Here is a 27,166-nt window from a genome sequence, read left to right as displayed (position 1 = left end):
CGAAAGCCTCAGGGATACCAGAAATATGCAGTAATTTTGAAAGACCTCGATCGCCGCTAAAATATGAGTTGAAGTTACACATGTCGGGAGCGGTCAATGAATTACATAATAAATAATTACGGGCGAGGTTTTTCAACACATATTTTTCATACATTGCCCAACAAAAGACCAATACATATAATACATGACCATCTTAATATGATGATTATCAACCGATCCTCAATATGGGGCCCTAATGAAGACAGAATGTGTCCATGGGTCACATATGCCCTGCCTAAAATATAAAGTAAACTAGAAAATGTGTCTATGAGCCACAGGATGTCCCTCCTGTTATTGATAAATGTATGGTATAATTATCGAGATATCGAGATAATTATATCGAGATTACGATTTAATTATATCGATTTTTAATGAAATAAATATATCGATATAACGTTATAAATATATCGAGATAACGATATAAACATATCGAGATAACGATTTAATTATATCGAAATAACGATATATATATATTGAGATAACGATATGATATTCTTTTTTTTATGTCCCCTATGGGCTTCCGTAGAAGAAGACCTGGATGATTCATACCTTGTATGCGGATGCCTTATGTTACGAAGCTTCCGTCTGTCATACGTCCATTGTCCTTGACCTAATTTTCATGGTCCTGCGACTGCTTGAAAAAATTTTAAAGTTTTATTTGTCTTGTAAAATACTCATTTTCTATTTTCAATGAGTAATTTGATAACTGTAATTAGTGAATGGGATCCTGACAGTGTCTACAAGTCCTACAAAGATAAGGTTCTGACCTCGACCTATTTTCATGGATCAGGTGCTCTAGGTTAAGTTTTCGTGGTCATTTCCGTATCTCAGATCCTATATTGAAAATAGACTAAATATATTTGGTGTATGGCATGATTGAAAGGTGTATACCAGTGGCTTAGCTACCATTGACGCAACGACGCACTTGCGTGCACAAACGAGATGGCCCAAAAAAAATCATAATTAAAAATTCATAGCAGTCAAAAAAAGAAAGAGTGCGATTGACTGTCACTTTATATATATAGGTGTTTCAACTTATCAGAAAGGTTTCCGTGTTTTCTATCAGTTCAGTTTTGTTGTGCGTACATCGGTATATACAATTTTTAGACCATCTACTAAACGAACTACGAGATCGTCTTGTCAATTAGGAAGAACGTTTTCTTGCCCAGATGCTTCTTCCAAACTATCTGAAAAGTTTGAATCGGGACCATCAAATTCGCATATTTCGCGCCTACGAGTCCGATCTTCAATCAGAAGATCAGTTTCTTCTCAAAATTAAAAGGTGGGTTGCGCGATGGGATATTTATCCATCTAAGAAACCAGACCATTTCTGTGCAACATTGAAGATGACGCCTAAAGAACTTTGCCCAAATATATTCTGTATTCTGCAAATACTTCTCACCATGCCACCCTCAACCTCTACTGCTGATCGCTCTTTCAGCGCTCTGAAACGCGTAAAAACGTATCTAAGATCGACCATGGGACAAGAAAGACTTTCTTCACTTGCACTGCTGCACGTTCATTCTGATTTTGACATTGACACTAAAGAAGTTATTGGCACTTTTAACGATGCTAGGCAAATGAAAATGTTACTCTCCTAAAGGACCTCGGTTGTTAACTTCAGTCTTACATACGGTCTTACATACGAACGTCACATTTATATATCACCAAATTAAAAAATTGATTGTTTGAATTGCTTTGTTTTCGTATGTTAACATATATGTCATGAGATGATCCAGTTCTCTAGCCCTTTCTTTCTTTGAAGTATAATAAATTGGCGAGCATTACAAAGTTTTTAGATATTTGTAGTCAGTTTTAGGTCTTTGATTTGATATACTAGTATAGCAGAACACTCAACTGTGCATACTTCACTTCAAAATTAACCATCTTAGATCGAAAAAAGATTCATTTTCTGTAAAAAAAAGGGTCCAAAATTTTTTTTCGCCTCGCTCCGCTCGGCGAAATTTTTTGGCCTCGCTACGCTCGGCAACTGCTGCGTACAGATCATTATAAGTCTAGCTACGCCACTGTATACAGTTTGTCGCGCATGCACTTGTCTCTGATATTTTTTAATATATACCTCAATATAACAGTATATGAAATACGGATATGACCACGAATTATAAAGTTTTATACTAATAGTTTACATCGTAGACACCGCAGCATAGTAATCCCTATCTCATTTTACAGACTTTCAGCATATACAGGCACCTATATACACCCAAGGACTCATGCAGACACTCATACTTTTCATAGGAATCAGCTTCCTGTTGTATTTGTTCAGGCACCATTCGTTGATAGCTTCAGGGAACAGCTCACTCCCGATGTTCGCTGGACTATCAAATATCTTAAAGCATAGATTAAGATTGCATATATATACAATGTAGTTTAAATCACAAGTTTGTTATTTTCATTGCGCTTAATAAATATTTTCTGTTTAAGTTGGCGTATTTTTTTTATAAATAGTCCACGTGTAATTAATGGATGTCGATGGCATATTGTATACCGAAAGAAGATTAGTTATTGCCCTTTAATGACGATTTTTGTGTGTGCGTGTTTGCCGAATATCTTGCAAACTATAATAGATTTAATAGATATATATATATATACATTTTGAAAAGCAAAAATGTTCAGCAAGATAACTTGAGATCACCAAATAAGTCAGCGTCTTCTTATAGGAGTTATTGCCCTTGACTGACGATGTTTTATCCCTTTTCGGGGTGTTTTGGCAAAAACTAAAGAAATTAGAGAGGACTGTAAACATGCAAAATATCAGCAGCACAAGATAAAAAATATCAGCAGTACAAGATAAAAAATATCAGCAGTACAAGATAAAAAATATCAGCAGTACAAGATAAAAAATATCAACAGTACAAGATAAAAAATATCAGCAGTACAAGATAAAAAATATCAACAGTACAAGATAAAAAAAAGAGAGAATTTAGTCACGAATTATACATCTAGCCATTACAATTTTTTTTAAAGATACGCATACGCTAGTGAGCCATCGGCAAATTAGAAAAAACCACTGGCAAAATCACTATGCAAATATTCGAGTACCATAAATTAAGTTGCTTTACAAAAAACAATAATAATCAACGATAAGTACACTACACAGAACACGTGACAAAAAGTGTCTTTTGTCAAGGGTTCTCAGCAAGAGCTATAGCTTCTGTGAATAATCTTATTTATTTTGATACTTCAGTTAAGGATTTTGTTCCGTTTTTCGTTTCTTTTCCTGAAACAAATTCAGCTTGATACTTAATAATGGTTATATATATATTGGCATTTTAATATGAAAATGTTGGTTGATTATGTTTGCTTCAGTTTGTTTCCTTAGTTTGTCCTTGTAGACAAAGACTACTTCAAAACACAGTAGTTTCAGTTGTAGCAGATACAAATGGAACCACTTCCACTTTTCAAATTAACGACTGAAGTTCTACCATAACACATATAATAATACAACAAACAACTTCCTAATTGTAGGCTATATAGCCACTTCCTTCAATGCGACTTTCAGGTGTCGTTTATGGAATGTCTTTCTAATCTGCTAGCCTGTATATGTAGAAGTTCGATAATTGTTTCTAGTTGATTACGCTATCAGCTTTTATAGCGCTTCTGATATTCTTCAGAAAGGCAAAATATGGTTAAATTTCCATTAAAAATCACAGTTGATTTCCAATCAATCTGAACAGCTTTAGTCTAGAACGTGATGTCTCACAACTCTTAATTAATTCAATTAATTGTATTAACTGTATCTGATGCTGATTTTTACACACGTGATGTTTCTGAGCGACATGTGACAAGTTGAAATTTGTAAATATGGCGGAGTTCCATAGTAAAATATAACTTACGGATTAGGATTAAAAGATAATTGCGACACACCTGAGATTCCAAATGATGCATGGGGATGGGAAAGAAAGGGAGTAAACTTGCAGCTGATGATTTAAAGGAATTGTTAGAATGCACATATTGTAAGTTCTTAAACTTATGGTTTATTTAATTTCTTAACGATTTTATTGATATTTTTTCTTAGCATAATACACTAACTAAAAAACAAAACTTGAGTTTTTCCGTTAAACTTTGATGAACAATTGACATCTAGGAACTTCAATTCAGTTGTTAATATCGATATTCAATATTCATAATCATTCCTTTTTCTTTTTGTTTGAAAGGTCAGGGTGGTTTCATTTATTTATGATTCAAAGAAGTATCAGAAGTTTTAATTACTAAATATTTCTATAAAAAGTATAAATATATTGGCATATTGAAAAATTCAGGTATAGATGATCACCTGGAAAAGAAATTATACCGTGTAGAAAATTAAAATGTTCAGATTTAAAGTTTTGAAGCAATGGTATTTGAGCTTGACATATAGTTTAGCCCCTTGAATCTCACCGAGGACTTTAGTTACTGTCTCGTTGACATAATTCATATTCACTTTTATTCATGATAAGTAAAACTAAACAAAAGAAAAGTGTGTACAACTAAAGATATCAAAATACTTTAGTTAAACTAAAGCTAAGGATCTGAAGCTTGATATTAAAAGTAACTAATGCATCTAAGATCTGCTGCGACTAAAAAATACCCGCTTTATTAAACTTAAATTATCATATATATGAAACTAAAAGAACTATAACGTAACCTTTTAAATTAACCACAGTTACATTTAAAAATACTGTCTCGTTGACATAATTCATATTCACTTTTATTCATGATAAGTAAAACTAAACAAAAGAAAAGTGTGTACAACTAAAGATATCAAAATACTTTAGTTAAACTAAAGCTAAGGATCTGAAGCTTGATATTAAAAGTAACTAATGCATCTAAGATCTGCTGCGACTAAAAAATACCCGCTTTATTAAACTTAAATTATCATATATATGAAACTAAAAGAACTATAACGTAACCTTTTAAATTAACCACAGTTACATTTAAAAGTAAACTAGAAATTATATAGAAATGCTATTAAAAAAACAAACCTAACGATATGAAGAAAATGTAATAGATGCCTGTCAAGGGAAGTAGAAAAACACCGAGGAAAGACAAGCGATAGAACAACATCCAGGGAAGACAAGCGATAGAACAATCAAAAAGCTGACTTCTACAACCATCATTAATTCAATTTTGGAGGAAAACTGAAAATAAAAATATATTTGCAATGAGTTAAATAGTATGGAATGTCCTATATGAATAATGGCGCAATTCGGTTAATGACAATGTAGTCTTTTTATTCATATTATTGACCACAAGCGTGTTGTATATTTTTATTTTTGAATCGACAACTGTATCATTCCGTAGATCTAAATGTCATCATACTATATTTATACGACCGAAAAAAGCTGAGGTCGTATAATTTGACATAGAAAATTCGCACTAGTTCTTGAAAGCTGAACATAATGATTGATTTCTAACTTATCTCAAGATTTCCCTGATATTTTTTTTTTGCAATAAAAACAATTTAATAATTTGGTCTGAAGTGCTTTTCTGGATTTACCTTCATCTTGAGAGCTCAAACCCCAAAATATGTATAAGTATACGAGAGCTCTGAATTATGAAAAGAGGAAAAGATAAAAAAAAATATTCAGTCCATCAAGGAAACTTATTTATAAAGGTCATCTATACGAACTTTATTATAAAATCTCTGAATGTCAAATATTGCTTTTTATACTGCTCAACACATAACTGAAAATATCAAACTCGTAAATTAAGATACGATCCATGTTAACATATTGGTCCTTTGAATTAAGTTATTCTTACAAATCATAAATTTTATAATTGTATAAAGATCTTTGAATGTTGCAGTCTTTATCGGTACTAACATTGATTATATTTTCCAAAATTTAATATATATAAATAAACATATACTGCTATATCTAGTTATAAAAACTTATGGCCCTGATTCCTGTCAATATTTATGTTTTCACAAGGGCATGCTTTTCTCAGACTGTTTATGGCATTTTTTTTTCACTAAATCGGTTGGAGGTGTAAGGATTGATATCAGTTTCAATTGGGGTTTAAAAAAATAGATCTCAGTAACTGCAAATACTTTCTTGACAGTTCTTTTGTGTCTTTTGTCTTTAGTGTTTTTTTTTGTTTTTTTTTTTGTTTTTGTATTTAGTACCATTCTGATTAGTCTTACCCATTTCAGCTGTTTTTTATAGATTGTTCTGTTGATGTGTTCTGTTTACACTATGCACGGTCCCTTGTAATGGGAGGATAGAGATAGCACTCTCAAACATGATTAACCCTTCTATATTATTAATGTCCGATGCTAATTGAGAAAACTTGGACCATTTTAAGTACATGTCTTTCAGTTTGAGACACTCGTTTTCCTAAAAAAAATTTGGCGAATTCGTTCTTTAAGTATTATGGATTTGCCAACTTTACACTTCCGGTGCTATATCTTGCCAATTATAGACTTTGCACTTCACCTGGTTATGTTTTTCTTGCACAGTTAATGACGGTTTTAACACTTAATCCATTCGAGTGTAAACTAATTGAGAATAGGAAAGCGTGATCTATATACAGTCTCATTATTTTACGACTCGTCTGTTGCATTATTCAACTGCTACACCGGCTCTGTCCATGTTAGAGCTAAGATTGAAAGGCCACAAATATGTTTCATTTATAATATGCATGGCCCGAGCAAATCTACTTGGTTTATATGATTTTTGTTTATCTGGAAGTGTTTCACACGCTTTTGTGTCATCCTGTAAGTTACTTTCTTATCTTTCTACAGTTTTTTTGTCATGGCATTGTCAGTGTATGTTCGACTTATGAGTTTGAGCGTACCTTTGGTATCTTTCGCCACTCTTCTGTATCATCAAATCAATCTGTTCATCGGTAAGAAAATCTAGGAAAGCAAAAGACAAAGTCCTCTGTGTGAGAGGTACATTATTGAAACTATTCTTATAGATTATTGAATGTCCTGTAAAGTATTGTGAAAGGTACAATGTAAGGTAGCATTTGGTAAAAAATTGTCCACGTTTTAAATTTCACATGATCCATTCTCACTTTGTCTTATCTATTTTCAAAGTCCATCTTTCTTCAGAATGACACCTACAATATTTAGTGAAATATACTTTTAGCTATAAAGATATGCATAAATCAAATTGATATCATAGAATGACATGATTGAGAATGACATACAGCGTGAGTATTTTCTCATAATAAGATGAACTGTGTGTTCACGTCTTCGTCCTATGGCTTTGGTGGATGTTTTGTCTGTATCTTAATATGCTAATTACTTAAGCACTATATATATACACAGTTATACACTGTACATTTCTTAATAAACAAATTGTGTCTTGTTTCAGTTGACAAGAAAGAGTTGCAGCAATGGTAAGTACGTCCGATGCTTGCCCTGAGCCATGCATTGCTAATACTGACCTTGACAGTCTACTGTGTCCTTGTTTTTTTTAATATTGATCTCGGAACCAAAGTATTCTTTACTTCAAAACTTCAAAACTGAAAGTTTTGGCTACATAACCGATAAGATGTTTATTTTCCAACAGAGAACCCGGTTATGGACAATGGTGGATAGCTGTCACATTGGCAATCATACCACATCTCATTAATTTTATATCAAGTTACAAATAATTCTGTGACTTTGTATTAAATGTGTTATCAGTAAAGTTTCCCGTCTTATCATGTTTTCTCATGAGAAGGGAGGGGGTTCCACCTAAAAATTTTGCTTTAAAAGGGAGTGACAGTAAAATCTAGATCTCAAGGACGTTGCATAGATTTTTTTTTTGCACTGTAGAATGGTCTGTAATGCACTTGGAAGTATTCGATGTAGAATATGTGAAAATCTGTACACAACTCCATGATTGGAGGTGCATAACTTCAAAAGGTGTGAATTTTAAAGGATCTTGCTTGAAAACTGCAGGAATAGTCAATAACACACAAATGGTATTGCCTTTTGGCGTGACAATTTGCTGAAAAAAAATGAAAAGCAAGTCAATCCCCTAGCCTGGACAGATACGAAAATCAATCCACATTTCCACAATAGCAGATTCATACCTTCAGCATATATACAATCTGCCCATGAAGTTTCAACGATCTTAGCTGAAAACTGCGTACCTGTTTTGATCACACAAAGTTGGTACCGTTTAAACGGTTTTCGGAAATTTCTTCTGAATAATGATATAGTCAATTCCCAAAATCTGACAAAAGAGGGAAAATTTCACAATACATGTTCAGCATTTGCCATTACTTTGGTATGTGTGCAATGTTTCTGTTATGTTTCAACCATCTGACCGGTAGAAAAACTGTTTAGATGGCCCGCATGAGGATAGGAATGCCCTTTACCGTCAGGCGTCAAACGGTAATTTTCGGCTACCCGTTAGCGTCAAATTGGTTAAAATTTTACCGTGATTCGTCAAAATATCCTTATTGTGATTCGTCAAAATATCCTTATCGTGATTCGTCAAAATATCCTTATCGTGATTCGTCAAAGGTCTCAAATAATTATCGTTACTGTTATTTTTTGGAAAAAAATTAACGTGATTCTCAGATATAAGATATACAAAGAAGGAACTGAAGATCATTGTAAAGCGTGCGATTGTAAAGAAAAACATTAGAACATTTGCTTATACAATGTGGAGCTTGGAATTACCTGCGAGATCCAATTCTACAAACAATTAAGAACCTCCTTACCGCAAATGGGGATGTGCGTGAAGAAGACCTTACATGTGAAATTACAATTCAAATATTAATGGACATTACAAAAATACAAAAGATATACAGAATCACATCCGACCTGATGTCTAAAATAGAATTCCAAGCAAGAAGGCTAGTGTTCCTCATACACAATGAACGATACCAACTGGTGATGAAAGACCAAGCAAAGAAAAAGAATGCCTGAAAGTGGGTGCAAGGATGGGAAGGGCAGCAATGAATAATTAAATAAATAACTTAAAATATAAAGGTGAATTTTTCAAGCAAAGGTCACAGACTATAAATTTTGTCTTTTCCTTCTGTGAATTATCTAAAAAGTAAATATGTGATTTAATCTGTAAATTTTATTACATTTAGTATCAGCAGACCAAAATAATCAAAACTGCCCGAAGTAAAAAATCATAAAAATCAGTCTAAACTTCCCATGTAAAAAGTCTTAAAAACTGTAAACTTCCCATGTAAAAAGTCATAAAAACTTTAAAAGTTCCTAATGTAAATAGTGTATATAATGTTGTTGTGTTATGATTGTTAATTTTCATTATTTTCGTTTATTTTTTTGGTGGTGGAACTGTTTGACATACGAAAGTATGGTCACCCTATAAAGGGTGTAAAAATCTAGAGAAGAAGAAGATTCGTCAAAATCAGTCGACTTTTTTATCGTCTTAAAGAAAGTGTACATTTTATCGTCATGCACCAAAAATTACCATTAACGTCATTTGGCAAGATTTTTTACCGTTATTCGTCATGAAGGTACCCCAGTTCCTGTAAAAACTATTATAAGGGGAAGCCCCGGGTCCACGTCATTATTTTAGTATTTACAAGATTTCCCGCGGAATGTTAACTCTAATAGTAAGAGGGTGATAGAGAAGATTCCTAGTTCTCAATTCTATTAAGCACTGTCAACCAAGGGGATGCTGACTCCCAACATGTTATACAGAATCTTAACTTGTTACCGCCGTATTTACCGTAATCTCCTAATATACATAGAGGTATAGGCAAATCTCCTTATTGAAGTAGTAGCTGGACTGAATTCTTCTGTCCCTACATTGTATACAGACAAAAGTCAAATAGGGATCTACTATGAGGTCCTATACAGGGGCGGATTTAGGTGGGGCTGGTTGCTCGGCCCCCCTTTATGTAGCTTCATTTATTGTTAATCCCGACTTTTTACCGGTTTCACTACAAATTTTGTCTAGTTTGGGGCCCCCCTCTCTATCCGCATCTGCTATATCATTTGTCTTTGATATTGTGATGACTGATTTGTGGAGGGTTTTTTGGGGGGCGGGGTGCTGGCTTGGAAGATTTTGTTAAAAAAATGTTGTGACCATGATTTTTAAGATGATATCTATAAATGAGATTCAGTGGGACTATATACAAATTGCATTGATTTCATTTGAATTTTCTCCAAAAGTTGTTTATTCAAGAATATATTTTTTTGTCTTAAAATTGAAAAGGTAAAACTTTTTTTTTCAAATTGGCAAAATTATTGGCATATGAGCAATTCAGGGTCTTATGAGACTCTTATTAAGTGTACAAGTTTAAGACTATTTGTCTTCTGCAAAATCACATGCATTATCCTGAATATGTACAATATAAAGTTATCAAGTATTTATTAAAAGAAATATGTAAAATCACTCGCAGGATATTTACTTTTATATAATAAAGATCCATTTTGTTACATCTTGTGATCTGTTTATTTGGCAATCGCCAATGGCAGTCAGCAGGGTTTAAGTACATCAGTTGTTCGACCTGCTAGTCAAATGCGTGTTGTTAAAATATACTTTTTCACTCATTTGGTCTTTTGGAAAATGTTGTTTGTGTTGTATTTAGACCCCTCTACCAAGAAATTTGTTTTGCATGCACACGTATAAAAATTGTGGTTTTTATCCAACGCAATCATATTGTTTTTAATTTAGACTTGTTTATATTTTTTCGTTTGGGCTTGTATTATATTTGCCTTCGTGTTTATATGATCTGTTCTTCCTTTTTTGACTCTTTCAAAATTCAAGAGTCTATCCTAAATTAAGGTAAATTATATGGCCTTCCAAATACCATTTCAATTCCTTACATCACACGAAGAGACATTAATTGTCGAAATCAGGATATGGTGTACAAATTTTTGCACCTCATGTTTGCAGCAGTGTACCATCTTTTCCGCAAGTTTATTGTTTTCAGTTTGGTAATTAATTAATAATAAGATCTATTTTGTTACAATACATCTTGTGATCTGTTTATTTGGAAATCGCAAATGGCAGTCAGCAGGGTTTAAGAACATCAGTTGTTCAACCTGCTAGTCAAATGGGTTTTGTTAAAATATACTTTTTCACTCATTTGGTCTTTTGGAAAATGTTGTTTGTGCTGTATTTAGACCCCTCTACCAAGAAATTTGTTTTGCATGCACACATATAAAAATTGAGGTTTTTATCCAACACAATCATAGGTTTGAACGTTGTTTTCAATTTAGACTTGTTTATATTTTTTCGTTTGGGCTTGTATTATATTTGCCTTCAGGTTTATATGATCTGTTCATCCTACTTTGACTCTTTCAAAATTCAAGAGTCTATCCTAAATTGAGGTAAATTATATGGCCTTCCAAATACTGTTTCGATTTCTAACATCGCTGAAGAGACATTACATGTAATTGTCGAAATCCAGATATGGTGTACAAATTTTTGCACCTCATGTTTGCAGTATACCATCTTTTCCGCAAGTTTATTGTTTTCTGTTTGGTAATAAATTAATCATAAGATCTATTTTGTTACATCTTGTGATCTGTTAATTGGCAATCGCCAATGGCAGTCAGCAGGGTTTAAGAACATCAGTTGTTCGACCTGCTAGTCAAATGCGTTTTGTTAAAATATACTTTTTCACTCATTTGGTCTTTTGGAAAATGTTGTTTGTGCTGTATTTAGACCCCTCTACCAAGAAATTTGTTTTGCATGCACACGTATAAAAATTGCGGTTTTTTACCAACGCAATCATAGGTTTAAACGTTGTTTTTAATTTAGACTTGTTTATGTATATATAATATTGCCCAACCTGTTCAAGGAATCTTTTTTTTCTCTCACTTGCTTAAAAAAAAATTAGTTCCAAGATATCATTTGAATTAAGGCCAGGGAAAAATGATTAAAATTGAGAATGGAAATGGGGAATGTGTTAAAGAGCCAGCAATCCGATCAAAGAGCAGAAAACAGCTGAATTGTATGTCTGTGAAGGGTTTAGTAAATCTGTAGCAGTTTGCATGCTGAAAAAAATTAATCAACTCAATGCCTCAACATCTCTGTAATTGCATGGTAGAATTTGATTAATAAGTGTATATAATTCAGCATATTCAGGATTAAGAATACAAAACTGTATGTCTTAACAGATCGATCTGTGGGTTGACAAGAAAAAAGATTAAGAACTCATTAGTTTCCTCATACTTACTAGGAAAATCATTTTTTCTCAAGTGACGAGACAAAAGATGGCAGTATTATCCTCACATTTTGATGATTTTACCACCTGAGCAATTTTGATTTGCAACCTTTTTTAATTGGCTCTTACTTGACCCCCAGGTTTTGTCTACAGTTTGTGTTCATCAAACATTTGACTCAATTCAGCAATTGAATTTTGCACATATATATGTATACAAACATGTTATACTTTTTAAAAGAAATAGCTAGAAAGTAACAATAAACTGATAAGAAAAATTAATTTGACAATACAAAATTTACATCTTAATTATTACTATCAATCTTTGTCTATAAAACTGTATTGTAAAAGACTTTAAAAACAAAAAAGATCTTCAAATAAATCAATAAATCAATATTATGTATGTATCTATTTTAGGTATAGAGATTTTATGAAAGATTGTCCAAGTGGTGTGCTGCAAAAAGAGGTTAGTGAAGGTTATGTACTGTGGATTCATTTATTTTCGTGGGTACCAATTTTCGTGGATTGATAAAAACCTGCATTTTCGTGGATATCTAATTTCGTGGTTTTGCCAAAATCTGCATACAACCCTAAAGAAAATTTGCAGTTCGTTGAACATTTGAATTCGTGGTTCACCTGTACCCACGAAATCCACGAAAATTGGTATCCAACGAATAATAATGAATCCACAGTATTCCTTCTTGATTCAACTATTACAAAGTTATAGATACTAGATTAAATTTACTACACCATATTCAGAATTAGCTATTTGAATTGATTGAGTTTTTCTGGCTAGTTATTCTAGACAGCCCTTTATAATCGACTTACCATAGGCAAGCAAGGAAATACCTCACCTTAAACCAAATCCCAGGAGGAGGGTGGTGGTATATAGAAATCACTTTGTGTATGTATGGATGTATTTGTCTGTCTGTCTGTTCATGATGGTTTGTATTATTGACACCCAACAACAGAAGGTGTGTCACTAATATACATAAAGATAAATGCATGATATTTGTGAATCTTTAGGTTGATTAAAAAAGTAAGTATTTGGAGACAAGACTAAGGTGACATAGACATGATAAGTTTCAAGTCATCCACATCATTTCGTCTGGTGGATAGTTGTCTCATTGGCAATCGTTACCACAAAGTTTTGTTTAGAAAGCTTGAGAGCAACTTCATGTCGTGTAGTTTGGTAATTTTAGTTTGTACATAGATTTTACTCCTCAAAATAACTTAAAGATAAACCCGTATCACAGTAATAATAGTCAAAGCAGTTTGTTGCTTCTCTAGTCATGATATCACGTTACAATTTTTAATTGTTGGATTGTTGGATAAAAATAGGATGTCAAGCTATTTATTAACTAAAAGACATTAAATATTTATGTTCATGTGATATACTTGTAATCAAATGACATCACATCTATAAAATCAGTGGATAAATGTAAAGTTTAAATGCAGCTTTATGGTTTTTTCTGTCCTTCTGAAGTATTTCCTGTATTCATTATGACATACCTAATTTCCTGCTATATTTATAACATGTATCTTGATATGATGAATCAGTTCTTTTTAATGTTGGTATAACAGCTATATTTTGCTATTTTGACTGATGGGGAAATTATACTGCATTTGTTCAATTTTTTTTGGCTGTTTAAGACTTCAGTTTCTTGATATGAACTTGCATCTTTGATCTTCAGTGCACATATGAAGCTTTATTGACAATACTAGAAATATGCTCAAACAGGTGCTAGGGGCCATCTTAAACTCTGTAAGGTTTATCGACAAAACTAGAATTAGGCTCAAACTGGTGCTAGGGCAAGTTAGGGGCCATCTGAAACTGTGTAAGCTTTATCGACAATACTAAAATTATGCTCAAACTGGTGCTAGGGGCCATCTTAAACTGTGTAAGGTTTATCGACAACACTAGAATTATGCTCAAACTGGTGCTAGGGGCCATTTTAAACTGTGTAAGCTTTATCGACAACACTTAGAATTATGCTCAAACTAGTGCTAGGGCCACCTTAAACTGTGTAAGCTTTATCAACAACACTAGAATTATGCTCAAACTGGTGCTAGGGGCCATCTTAAACTGTGTAAGCTTTATCAACAACACTAGAATTAATGCTCAAACTGGTGCTAGGGGCCATCTTAAACTGTGTAAGCTTTATCGACAATACTAGAATTATGCTCAAACTGGTGCTAGGGCCATCTTAAACTGTGTAAGCTTTATTGACAACACTAGAATTTATGCTCAAACTGATGCTAGGGGCCATCTTAAACAGTGTAAGCTTTATCGACAATACTAGAATTATGCTCAAACTGGTGCTAGCTAGGGGCCATTTTAAACTATGTAAGCTTTATCGACAACACTAGAATTATGCTCAAATTAGTGCTAGGGCCACTTCAAACTGTGTAAGCTTTCCATCAAAGGGAAACTGACTTTTGAGATGAAGTACAGCCATTAATGCAAAATTCATTTTTGTCGCAGAAAGCTAGACATTTGGATAGTGATCTGGCGGCGGCGACATTAACTTACTTTTTAAAAGCTTAATATTTCAGAAGATAGAAGACCTGGATGCTTCATACTTTGTATATAGATGCCTTATGATATGAAGTTTCCATCTGTCATATGTCCAATGTCCTTGACCTCATTTTCATGGTTCAGTGACTACTTGAAAAAAAAGTTAAGATTATTTGTAATGTTAATTTCTCTCTTATTATGAGTGATAGGATAACTATATTTGGTATGTGCATACCTTGCTAAATCCTCATGCCTGTCAGACAGTTTTCACTTGACCTCGACCTCATTTCACGGATCAGTGAACAAGGTTAAGTTTTTGTGGTCAAGTCCATATCTCAGATACTATAAGCAATAGGTCTACTATATTTGGTGTATGTAATGATTGTAAGGTGTATATGTCCATCTGGCAGGTTTTATTTGACCTTGACCTCATTTTTATGGTTCATTGCTCAATGTTAAGTGTTTGTGTTTTGGTCTGTTTTTCTTAAATTTTAAGCAATAGGTCACCTATATTTGGTTTATGGAATGATTGTAAGGTGTATATGTCTGTCTGGCAGTTATCATCTGACCTTCACCTCATTTTCATGGTTCATTGGTCAATGTTCAGTTTTCCTGGTTAACTTTGTTTCTTAGATACTATAAGCAAAAGGTCAACTATATTTGACACAATGATTTTAAGGTGTACATGTTTGTCTGGCAGGGTTCATCTGACCTTGACCTCACTTTCACTGTTCATTGGTCAATATATATTTTCCATGGTTTGGTCTGTTTCTTTTATACTATAAGCAATAGTCATCTATATTTGGTGTATGGAATGATTGTATTAAAGGTGTACATGTATTTCGGGTTTGGTTTATCTGACCTTGGCCTCATTTTCTTGAATCATGAATGTTAATGTGATGCTTGTAGTAAAACTTTATATTTAGGACTATCAACATAAAATCAATTGTCAGTATAGTAGGCAAGACATTTAAGCATGTGCACTCTTGTGCTATTTGTTATTAATTGTTACCCTTGACCATCCATCCATCCTGTCTTTCCATCCTTCTGTCTTTCCCTCCATCCCATTTTCATTTGAAAAGCAAGCTTGAGCGAGGACATCTTCTTTTTATGCCCCTGCCACAAAATGAAGGGGGCATTCAGTGTTACCCTTGACCATCTGTCTTTCTGTCTTTTCTCAGACACATTCTTCTTTCATTTATTAAGTGCATGTAAAGATTTTGTGTCATGAATTAATTTGTCCTATCCTTTTTTCCATTAATTTATTCTAGATTCATTGTGAGGAGAATTCATGTGGGGTATTGTTATTACAATGAATTATATGTATATTTTTTCTAAAGAATCTTGAAAACAAGTTAGGTGAATTGCAATTTAGCTATTTATAAATCAATATTTTAACAAGAACATTTCAAATTAAATGATTTAAAAAATTTGAAATTTTGTTTTTCTTTGGTCTCAAACTACATCACGTACATAAGAGTGATTTTAACAACAACCGTTAATAAACAGCTAATGAATTCTTATAACTTTGTTTTTGTAAAATACATTAAGCATGTAAAATTATGAATGTGTTTCTTAAATCTCTATGATCAGAAATTGCAATTTACTTAATTTTAAAGGCAATATTTGACAAAACGCATAAAAGGTACTAAAATCTCTTATTAACACATGAGAATAACAATAGATAATCCATTGATAATCTCTAGGGATTATCTCTATATAAATGGAAATAGAAATAGAAAAGTCAATATTTCTTGAATCTTTCAGAAAAGATGTGATAGACGAATAATTTTAATCAGGCAGAAGCAATATATTATAGATTATTGCGTAGCATTGTAATATTTCCCATAGTTTTCTTACCATATTTCTCTACATGTACATGTAATGATACCATTTGGAGTAAAACAAGGTGAATTGGTGTTTTTGTCATTTTAGATGTAATATAAGTGTTTCTATACAAAAAAGTGTTACTATAAATTTATTTGCAAGCTTGTGCAATATGATACTTTTTCATGATTAAAACAATTAAGTGTTGATGTACTTATTTTTGCCTATTTGATTGAAAAGACCAGAAGTAGACATGCCATATCCTACTAAGCCCCTGATATCAAATTCAGCTTGTTGGATGCTGGAACTATCAATCGCTGTCATGCCAAGCTTATGCTGTCACAAGGTTCATTGTCACACTCATATTTCTTTAGTATGTTAAATTTATGTCACAATGATATAGGGTTATTGCATGAATATGGGTGAATATTGCTCAGAGTTGGTTTTTAGCTCACCTGGCCCAAAGGGCCAAGCGAGCTTTTCTCATCACTTGGCGTCCGTCGTCCAGCGTCCTGCATCCGTCGTCCGTAAACTTTTACAAAAATCTTCTCCTCTGAAACTACTGGGCCAAATTTGACCAAACTTGGCCACAATCATCATTTGGGTATTTAGTTTAAAAAATGGGTCCGGTGACCCGGCCAACCAATCAAGATGGCCGCCATGGCTAAAAATAGAACATAGGGGTAAAATGTAGATTTTGGCTTATATCTCTGAAACCAAAGCATTTAGAGCAAATCTGACAGGGGTAAAATTGTTAATCAGGTCAGGATTTATCTGCCCTGAAATTTTCAGATGAATCTGACAACCCGTTGTTGGGTTGCTGCCCCATAATTGGTAATTTTAAGGAAATTTTGCCGTTTTTGGTTATTATCTTGAATATTATTATAGATAGAGATAAACTGTAAACAGCAATAAAGTTCAGCAAAGTAAGATCTACAAATAAGTCAACTTGACCAAAATGGTCAGTTGACCCCTTAAGGAGTTATTGCCCTTTATAGTCTATTTTTAACCATTTTTTGTAAATTTTTGTAATCTTTTACAAAAATCTTCTCCTCTGAAACTACTAAGACAAATTTAACCAAACTTGTCCACAATCATCATTAGGGTATCAAGGTTAAAAAATTGTGTCCGATGACCCCGCCCGCGAACCAAGATGGCCGACATGGCTAAAAAATAGTACATAGGGTAAAATGCAGTTTTTGGCTCATATCTCTGAAACCAAAGCATTTAGAGCAAATCTGACAAGGATAAAATTGTTCATTAGATCAAGATCTATCTGCCCTGAAATTTTCAGACCAATCAGGGCAACACGTTGGGTTGCTGCCCCTGAATTGGTAATTTTAAGAAAATTTTGCAGCTTTTGGTTATTACCTTGAATATTATTATAGATAGAGATAAACTGTAAACAGCAATAATGTACAGCAAAGTAAGATCTACAAATAAGTCAACAAGACCAAATTGTCAATTGACCACTTAAGGAGTTATTGCCCTTTATAGTCAATTTTTTACAATTTTCATAAATTTTTGTTAATTTTTACATAATATTTTCCACTGTAACTACTGGGCCAAGTTCATTATAGATAGAGATAATTGTAAGCAGCAAGAATGTTCAGTAAAGTAAGATCTACAAACACATCACCAATACCAAAACACAATTTTGTCATGAATCCATCTGTGTCCTTTGTTTAATATGCACATAGACCAAGGTGAGCGACACAGGCTCTTTAGAGCCTCTAGTTATATTGCATGAACATATGAGTGCAATATGTATTCTATGAGGGATATGCAATAATATTTATGTAATAACTGTTTAACTGTACATATATAGCAAAGCATGAAAAACTATTTAAAACATATTTTTGTCACTAATGACGTAACTAATTTGTAGCTTTATTTGCACTAGATCAATATGATATATTATTTGGCACTAACTTTTGGTTACATTCTCTATGAAATATGTTCTCACTATACAATAAGTAGATATATCTGTACGATCTTCAGATGTCGCTATATGTACCTTAGCCTTACATTGTACATTATGTTTTCAATGTGAGTTTTATTGGTACATACACAGTGAATGTGTAATGTCATGTGTAATGTCAAACATCATTATGATGACAAATCTAATACAAAGGCTTTTAGGTCTGTATACTAGTAGATGAACACTTTAAGGACTTGTCAATGTATTAAACATCCATAATAAAAGTCGGTCTCTAAAAACACTGCAAAGGACCTCCTTTGTGCACAATGTAGCACAAAGGTGTTTTATAAGAGCACAATGGACATAAAATTGTTTACATGGGGAATATAGTCATTTTATACGAAAAAAAGTATATTTTTATTAAAATACTTTCGTTAAAGCGGTTAGTTAAAGGTTTACGACACCATGTTCTAAAATCGGTACGAATGTGCATAAGATTACGTCATTTTCAAAATGATCAATTATCTGATATTTAGTTATACATTTGTATGTATATATTTTAAAATATGAACATATAGATAAAGGCTGGACGCTTAACAGAAAAAATAAAGCAAACATTTTTTGTCAAAATTTTAACTCCACAAATAATAACAATTGTATAATGAGGACTTGATTGCGCTTGGTAAGATCAAAGAGAAATTCTTTACAATTAATTATCAGAGTTAAAAAGCAATCTTTAAAAACAAGAAAACTGTTTTAAATACAATTATATGTAACTAATTAATAGTTTTTTTAAATGATAAAAAACTTCAGATGCATGCAAAATATACAAGTTTTCTAAATAGAGATCACACACGCTGTCAGATCAAAGACACCGGCTATTGAAGTAAAAAGGGGAGAATCTATTGAAAAGGAAAACCATTTTAATCAAAAATTCATAAGAAAGTATTTTAATGTGTGAAATATGTTAAGACACAAGAAGGGAAATTTCATAAACCAGAGACATATATATATATGTCTCTGCATAAACTAATTGTTAAAATAAGCATATTCGTTTTATTATCAAATTTTCATTTCAATTTCATTAAATAGAATACATTGAGATGATGCCAGGGTTATATGTTAGAAACAAATAACCCAATGATACTAATCATCAAAAGACAGCTGTATAGTCCATGTTTTATAGCTGTATAGTCCATGTTTTATTGTGTATAGTCCATGTTTTATTGTGCTTTGTTTTTGCTCCAGAATCAATTTTGATAAAACAATAAAGTATATATATTAACATTTCTGAAATACACAGTTTACAAAAATTCATATTAGTTTAAATAGCTTTAGAATTACTGCCAAACCGATTGATCGTTTTAGCGTCTTGTGAAACTTTTTCTTTTTTGCAATTATGATTTGTAGAGTATGAGAAAATTTTGATGGATTCTATGCTTTTGTCCAGAATTCAAGGTCCTTTGTGCTCCTATTAAACTCCTTTGTGGTCCTTTGTACTACATTGTGCACAAAGGAGGTCCTTTCCAGTGTTTTTAGAAACCCATAAAAAGTCTGTAGTTCAATCAAAATTATGGATTTTAAATTAGACGCATTAATGTTTTGAACAATAAAAAACTTTCATCTGAAAAGTTTTTAAAAACATTTCTGACATCACTTATGTCTCATTAACCTCATATGAGTCCCTTAATTAACACCCCAAGCTGGTATTGGAGTTTTGTGTCATTATAGTTGTACTGATATGAAAAAATAAAATTTCATAATCAATATTTACTCTGAACTTTTCATGCCATGTTCTTTTAAAGAAACAAAATGATATTAAGAAATTTCAGAAACACTAAGCGTTCATGATCTAATAATTTAAGACAAGATTTCCAATGATTTTATTTTGCACAATTATGCAAGTTTTTAAAATTAATAACACTTGAAATTGAAAAGGTTGTAATAAGATTACACAGTTTATTGCCTTTGCTTTCCGATTGTGTCAAAATTTGGAATTCAGTTTGAATTTTTGTTTTTTAAATGCAATGGTCAAAACTCTCAGATACATGTATCTGGTAAATTATTATACATTTGCTGCTTGGGTAAAGAGGTGTGTTTTAAGGTAAATGGTCAATTTTACTTGAAAATTAAAAAAAAATCATGAAAGTGAATTAAATGTAGATGAATATTCATTTATAATTTAGTTAAGTAATTACTGGTTACTATACACATTAAATGCTGAATATATTTAATATTCTAATTTACCTATTAGAGTATACATACTTATTAGATTTAATAAGGAGATATTATTCTTTGGCAAATAACTCCAAAAACCTCGTAGTCACTAGATTTGAAATATTTTATGGAAAATGTATTAATCAAACATTTTCAGGAAATAAAAAATTGTAATAAACATTTTCATTAAAAAAAGTGTTAGAACTTTTTGATATCTAGGAATATGCTATTTAATCTTCTCTCTCCAAGAGTGGTACCTAATTCTTGTATTCTTGCTATTTCATAAAAAAAAGTCCAGGCACTCCGGCTTCCTCCACCAATAAAAACTGGCCGCCACGAAATAGCCGAAATGTGGTGCTTAAAAGTGGTGTTAAAACACTAACAATCAATTAATCAATCATAAAAAAAGAGTTAGGATTTTTTAGTTTCTAAGGGTATCTTATCTGCCATTGAGCAACTGCTGAAAGAAACTGAACATATTTTTTGTCATTTGAATTTCTCACATATTATGAGTACAATGATAACTATATTTGGTGTATGTGGTGGACATGTCTCTCAGACAGGGTTCACCTGACCTTGACCTCGTTTCATGGATCAGTAATCAAGGTTTAGTTTGCATTCTCAAGTCTGTATCTCTTAAGCTGTAAGTCAGCTATATTCAGTATATGGCTGTCTGGCAGGTTTCATTTGACCATCACCTCATTTCATTGGTTCATTGGTCAATGTTAAGTTTAAGTGTTTTAGTCTGTTTCTCAGATACCATAAGAAATAGGTCAACTATAGTGTATGGAATGATTGTAAGGTGCACAATATAAAAAAGAAGATGTGGTATGATTGCCAATGAGACAACTTTCCACAAGAGACCAATGACACAGAAATTAACAACTATAGTTCACCGTACGGACTTCAACAATGAGCAAAGCCCATACCGCACAGTCAGCTATAGAAGGCCCCGAAATGACAGTGTAAAACAATTCAAACAAGAAAACTAACGGCCTAATTTATGTACAAAAAATGAACGAAAAAACAAATATGTAACACATAAACAAGCGACAACCACTGAATTACAGGCTCCTGACTTGGGACAGGCACATACATACAGTTAAACATGTTAGCGGGATCCCAACCCTCAACATAAGAACGAACTATAAAAATCAAGTCTGTCTGGCAGGATCATGTGAACTTGACCTCATTGTCATTGTTCATAGGTCAATGTTATGTTTCCATGGTTAAGTCCGTATCTCAGATACTATAAGCAAGTGGTTAAGTATATTTGGTGTATGGAATGATTGCAAGTTGTACATATCCGTGTGGCAGAGTTCATCTGACCTTGAACTCATTACATGGTTCATTGGTCAGTGTTAAGTTTTCATAGTAAGGTCTGTTTCTCAGGTACTACAAGCATTATGTCAATTATATTTGGTGTATGAAATGACTGTATGGTGTACATGTCTGTCTGGCAGGTTCAATTGATCTTGACACCACTTTCATTATTCATTGGACAATGATAAGTTTTCATGATAAGGTCTGTTTCCCTGATACTGTAAACAAAGATTAACTATATTTGGTGTATTTAAATGATTGTAGACATACATGTTTGTCTGACAGGGTTCATCTGACCTTTACTTTATTTACATGAATTATTGAATCATCAAACAAGATAATGTTAGTTTTATGTATTAGTTGTTGGATAATATTTTTCTCTTAAAATTTTAAGCATTATATTCCAGCATGAGTTGTAAAAGACTTTTCATCATGTGCATGCACTCTTTTGTCATAATAAAGTGTAAAAGACTTTAAAGTTTAATTTAGTCATCTCCTACAAAGTGGTACTCATTCTTGTTTTGTTAATATTTTATTAAAAAGTGTTAGAACTTATTACTTTCTATGAATATCTAATGTAATCATCTCTTTACAGAGGGGTAGTGCATTTTCATATGAATTTCTCACTTATTATGAGTGATTGGATAACTATATTCAGGAATATTACAGTTGTTTTCCATTAATTTGATGTGTTTGAGCTTTTGATTTTACCATTTTATAAAGGACTTTCCATTTTGAATTTCCCTTGGAGTTCAGTATTTTTGTTATTTTACTTTTTCCTTGCCCCCTTGTTTTCTTTCTTGAAGTATAATATAGTTAGTTTTTTTATTGTTACATCTATTGAGCCTCATAATTTTTCTGACTCAACACTGTTTTAAATTTCTAATGTTGCAGTTCTTCTTGTCTATATCTTGCACAAAATGCATGTTGAAATAAATGATCTGCAATCTTTCTAACCTAATCCCTATTTTCCATGATTCATAACTCATGAAGCCTAACAAATGACATTTCATGATTAAAAATGAGAAATTCAATATCGAAAAAAATGAAACAGTCAACAATTATTGATTTGAAGTGCAAAATTATATAACAAATTCAAATTTCAGTTAATCATAAATGATTTCTTAACTGATAATTCAAAAGAAAGAAATATTCAGTCTGATCTTCACTAAAGATATTTACTAGAAATATGACGAACTTTAGAAACAGAGATTGAAAGCAGTTTTTCAGTGATATCTTTTTTTGTAAAATGGTATTTCTTGAATTTTATATAGTTTAAAATTTAGATCAGTGAATAATGTACAAATTTGATTTTGTTTACATGTTACTTCATACATGAGGAAACCTCTTGAAAGTGTTTAGAAGCACACTTTACTTTGGAATGACATGATTTCTTTACTAGCTTTCAGTAACTGAGTACTCTTAGATGATTCCTTCATGTCTATTGTTTGTTTTTTTGTGCTTTGTGCCGATCTGATGAGTCAGGAACCCTTTCCAACTGATGTGCATCACTGTTCCAGATTAGGGTGAGGTTGCACACTCTCGAAAAATTAATTTAACCCCACCACATTCTTTAAGTGCTTGTCACAAGAAGGGAGCCTGTAATTCAGTGTTTGGTTTTCTGTCCATTTAATATTTGTTGGTTCTAAATTTTGTTGATTTAGGATTGTGCCATCAACTCAGGGTACTTTATGTGTCAGATTCTTGTCTAATAAATACACCTAGTTTTTGCCTTTCTTATTCTGTCGCTTCTTAATCATCTGTATGATTTACTTCATGTTCTCATTGCCTATCACAATCAATTTATTTTTACTGAAAAAATAAATTGCAAAAAAAAATGAAATGAAATTGTTTTACAATTAAAGTTAAAAGCATAAACTTGTTAATATGGAATGAAAATCAATTATAAAGGTTGACATGCCTGAATTTTACTATGTTACCTGTATATATCTTTGAGATATCAGAAATAGGAAATGCAATTTATTTGATTTTACTTGCAAACTATGACAGCTGTATTGTTTTGCTGTTTCTGTTCAGTGTAAAAGCGGAACAAACGAGATTGGACAAACATATCAGTGGAAAATGGACCAATGGTGCAAGACTTGTAAATCTCAGACTTTTGAATTATAGAAAATTTCCAATCTCTGAGTCAGGATATCTTGACAGTACTCAATGCCTTTTTTATCGATACATTTTTCAAAAATGGTCTGAAAAATAGATTTCGAACAAGGCTTTATAAAATGTTTGAAAATCTCTCTGAGAAGGCCCATGTGTGTTTTCACCAGAATTTGGATGAGATATAGTAGCAAATTGGGATTGCTTATATCAGAGATTTGTGGAATCCATCAATAGTTTTATATATAGGCAAATTGCATTGCCAACATTTTTCAATGATTATATTTCGTGATAAATATGCTGTTATAAAAAACTATTTTTTTCCTCACCAATATGTACTGCTTTTTTTATTTCAAATTTGCTAAAACCCTAATAGACATATTATCATGATAATCATTATGAAAAAGAATTCCACCAAACTTGTACAGATTCTTTTACAGGACATGAAATGGTGCACCTGCAATTTTAATTTTTGATCATAATGATTTTTTAGAGATTTTCCATACCAAAACCCAAAACATAGATTTGAAAATTGAGCTTCAGGCCTCACTGTGACTTTGAGATGAAGAACAGCAATAAAAGTGCTGCCCCTTTGCTTTTTGTGTGTTTTTTGCTGTGCATGTACTGATTTTGTGTCATGGATGGGTACCCCATATCCTTTGTTTTTCTATAATATTATGTGGACAGCTGTATAGACCCATGTCTTCCTTTTATAACTCACACTTTCTCTTTATTCCCAGACCTGAATAATTCATCTCTTCCAACGAAGATTGGAGGTTTGAAAAGTTGATAACCTGATTGCAATGTAAGACATTCCTAATGTAAAAAAGATTTTGTTTTAATGGACAGCCGATTAAAAAAGACCTAATCAATATCGCAACTGCTAAGCAACATGTGTTTGGTGCTGTAAGGAATTTATATAGCATTAACTTATTAATGTTACTACAAACTCATGTATTGATTTTAACAACATACAGTTATAAGCCACAGAAACTTAGATTTATTTGTCAAGTATACAGGGTGTCCAAATAATAAACCAATTAACCAATTATAGCATTTGTAAAGGCATCTATAACTGCTTTGTAGTGTAAACAAATTTATTTTATCTTTTTATTGTAAAATTTCAATCTCTTTTATGAAGTTATAATTGTTGCTCAGTTTTGTTGTAATGTAAATGTTCATTTAATTTATTTCTTAAACATTTAACAATACGTTAGTTATAATGATGTTATTCTTATATTTAAATCAGTACATTGTAGAAAAAATGCCACATAAGAAAACCTCCTTTGTTGTAGTAAATTTTTGCAATGTTTATGGGCTTATTCAGGAAAAGGGAAAGTTTGTTAATAAATAATATACTGTAACAGTATTTTAAATTTGGTGAGGCCGCAATTTGGCCAAAAGAATTTCAGTAAAATAAACTTTTAAAGCCACTGATTAAGTGTTTTTTATCTGCCATGCTTTTGACAGAAGGAAGGTATTATGTTTTTGTCTGTTCATTCATATATTTATCTATTTGCCTGTTCTTATGTCCCATATCGGGTTAAAGTTTTTGGCCAAGTTAGTTTCCTTGAAGTTGTGGTCACCTCAACTTGAAACTTGGTATACATGTTCATTATGAGTTTAACTTGATAATTTGTATGCCAAAACCCAGAAACTTGGTATACATGTTCATTATGAGTTTAACTTGATAATTTGTATGCCAAATTTGGGTTTTGGCCTTGATTTTATGGTTCACTAAACATAGAAATATAGTGTGAGTCACATGCATAGTGTCCTATGGACACAGATTCTTGCAATTCACTAAATAGACTTTGCAGTTTATTAAAATAGTGAATTTTTCTATGGAATTATTTCAATGGAATGTTGATTGTTTGCTCATTGAAGTTGAACTTTTGTTGTGAGATTGCTGTTATTGAGGTCTTTGCATGCTGCTGTATTTCCTTTTTAGTTTACCTTGTCCTTTGTGCTGAGTGAGACATTCTCATCACTTGGCATTCATGGTCTGTTTACTTTTAAAATCTTCACCTATATAAGGCTGGTATTTTACAATAGCAATGTCTAGAAAACTGGATAATCAAAATATACTTTTCATGTTCTTGTTATTGATGTCTGTATTATATAAAAATAAGGAGATGAGGTATAATTGCCAATGAGGCAACTATCCACCTAAGTCAAAATGAAGTGGATGTAAGCAATTATAGGCAACCATACAGTCTTCAACAATGAGAAAAACCCATACCATATAGTCAGCCATAAAAGGCCTGACATGAAAAAAATGAAAATTTCAATTGAGAAAACAAACAGCCTTATTCATAACAAAACAATTTACAAAAAACAAATATGACAGACATAAACCAACGACAACCACTGAACTACAGGCTCCAGACTTGGGACAGGCATATAAACATTGGCAGGGTTTAAACATGTTTGTGAGCACTCAACCCTCCACCTAACATGGGACAGTGGTGTTACAGCACAACATAAGAACAAACTATAAAAATCAGTTGAAAATGGTTTAACTCATCAGATCGATACAAAACAGAAAAACATCTATCAAAAACACAGACGTGTCGTGGCAGGGTATTTATACATTCCTAACAACAAAAAAGACACAAAAGTACAGATTTGAGATCACTCACAGTTACTGACAGCTTGTTCAAAGCCAATAACAACTAATAAAAGAAATCATGTATCTAAGACTAAATTATCAATCAGTACACATCCAACATCCAATGGATTTAGTGTATTTTCAAGATTGTTTCAAAAACGCTTAAATCAGAATAAAATTTATATAAAAGGGGTTGTGGAGTATATGTCAATTGGACAGCAATCCAACAACTAACTTTAAATTAACTAACTGGTTATGATGTTATAACTAAAACTAGTCCAAATAATTTGATGTCTAGAAAGGCTATTTTAATTTTTTGCAGCAAAACATTGAAATAGTCTTTCACGATGTCATATTTATTTGGACTATGTTTTATAAGTATAATATTATAAGAAAGCCTAACATTATAAGATAGCCAAATATTATTTTTCTTAAATTCTATTTAACAATGATATTTGGAAAAAAAATGAACTACAATATGGATAAGTGAAAAATCTTTACT

General features: G+C 32.2%; 1 protein-coding gene across 2 annotated transcripts in view; it reads left to right on the top strand.

The window, feature by feature from the left end:
• Positions 1-3,740: 3,740 nt before the first annotated feature.
• Positions 3,741-27,166, top strand: part of LOC127729328 (neuronal calcium sensor 1-like) — a 53,063-nt gene continuing 29,637 nt past the window's right edge. The window contains exons 1-3 of one of the 2 annotated variants that reach the window (XM_052237085.1): positions 3,741-4,013; positions 7,359-7,383; positions 12,550-12,598. In XM_052237085.1, coding sequence (XP_052093045.1) covers positions 3,944-4,013; positions 7,359-7,383; positions 12,550-12,598 — 144 coding nt within the window. In that variant the 5' untranslated portion in view covers positions 3,741-3,943. Of the gene's footprint in view, positions 4,014-7,358; positions 7,384-9,563; positions 9,711-12,549; positions 12,599-27,166 lie in introns of those variants that run through there. The other variant, XM_052237086.1, reaches the window with a different exon arrangement.

This window comes from Mytilus californianus, unplaced genomic scaffold (assembly GCF_021869535.1).
Source record: "Mytilus californianus isolate M0D057914Y unplaced genomic scaffold, xbMytCali1.0.p SCAF_2, whole genome shotgun sequence".
NCBI lineage: Eukaryota > Metazoa > Mollusca > Bivalvia > Mytilida > Mytilidae > Mytilus > Mytilus californianus.
Note: the sequence above shows the minus strand (reverse complement) of the source record. Positions and strands in the feature narration are given on the sequence as shown.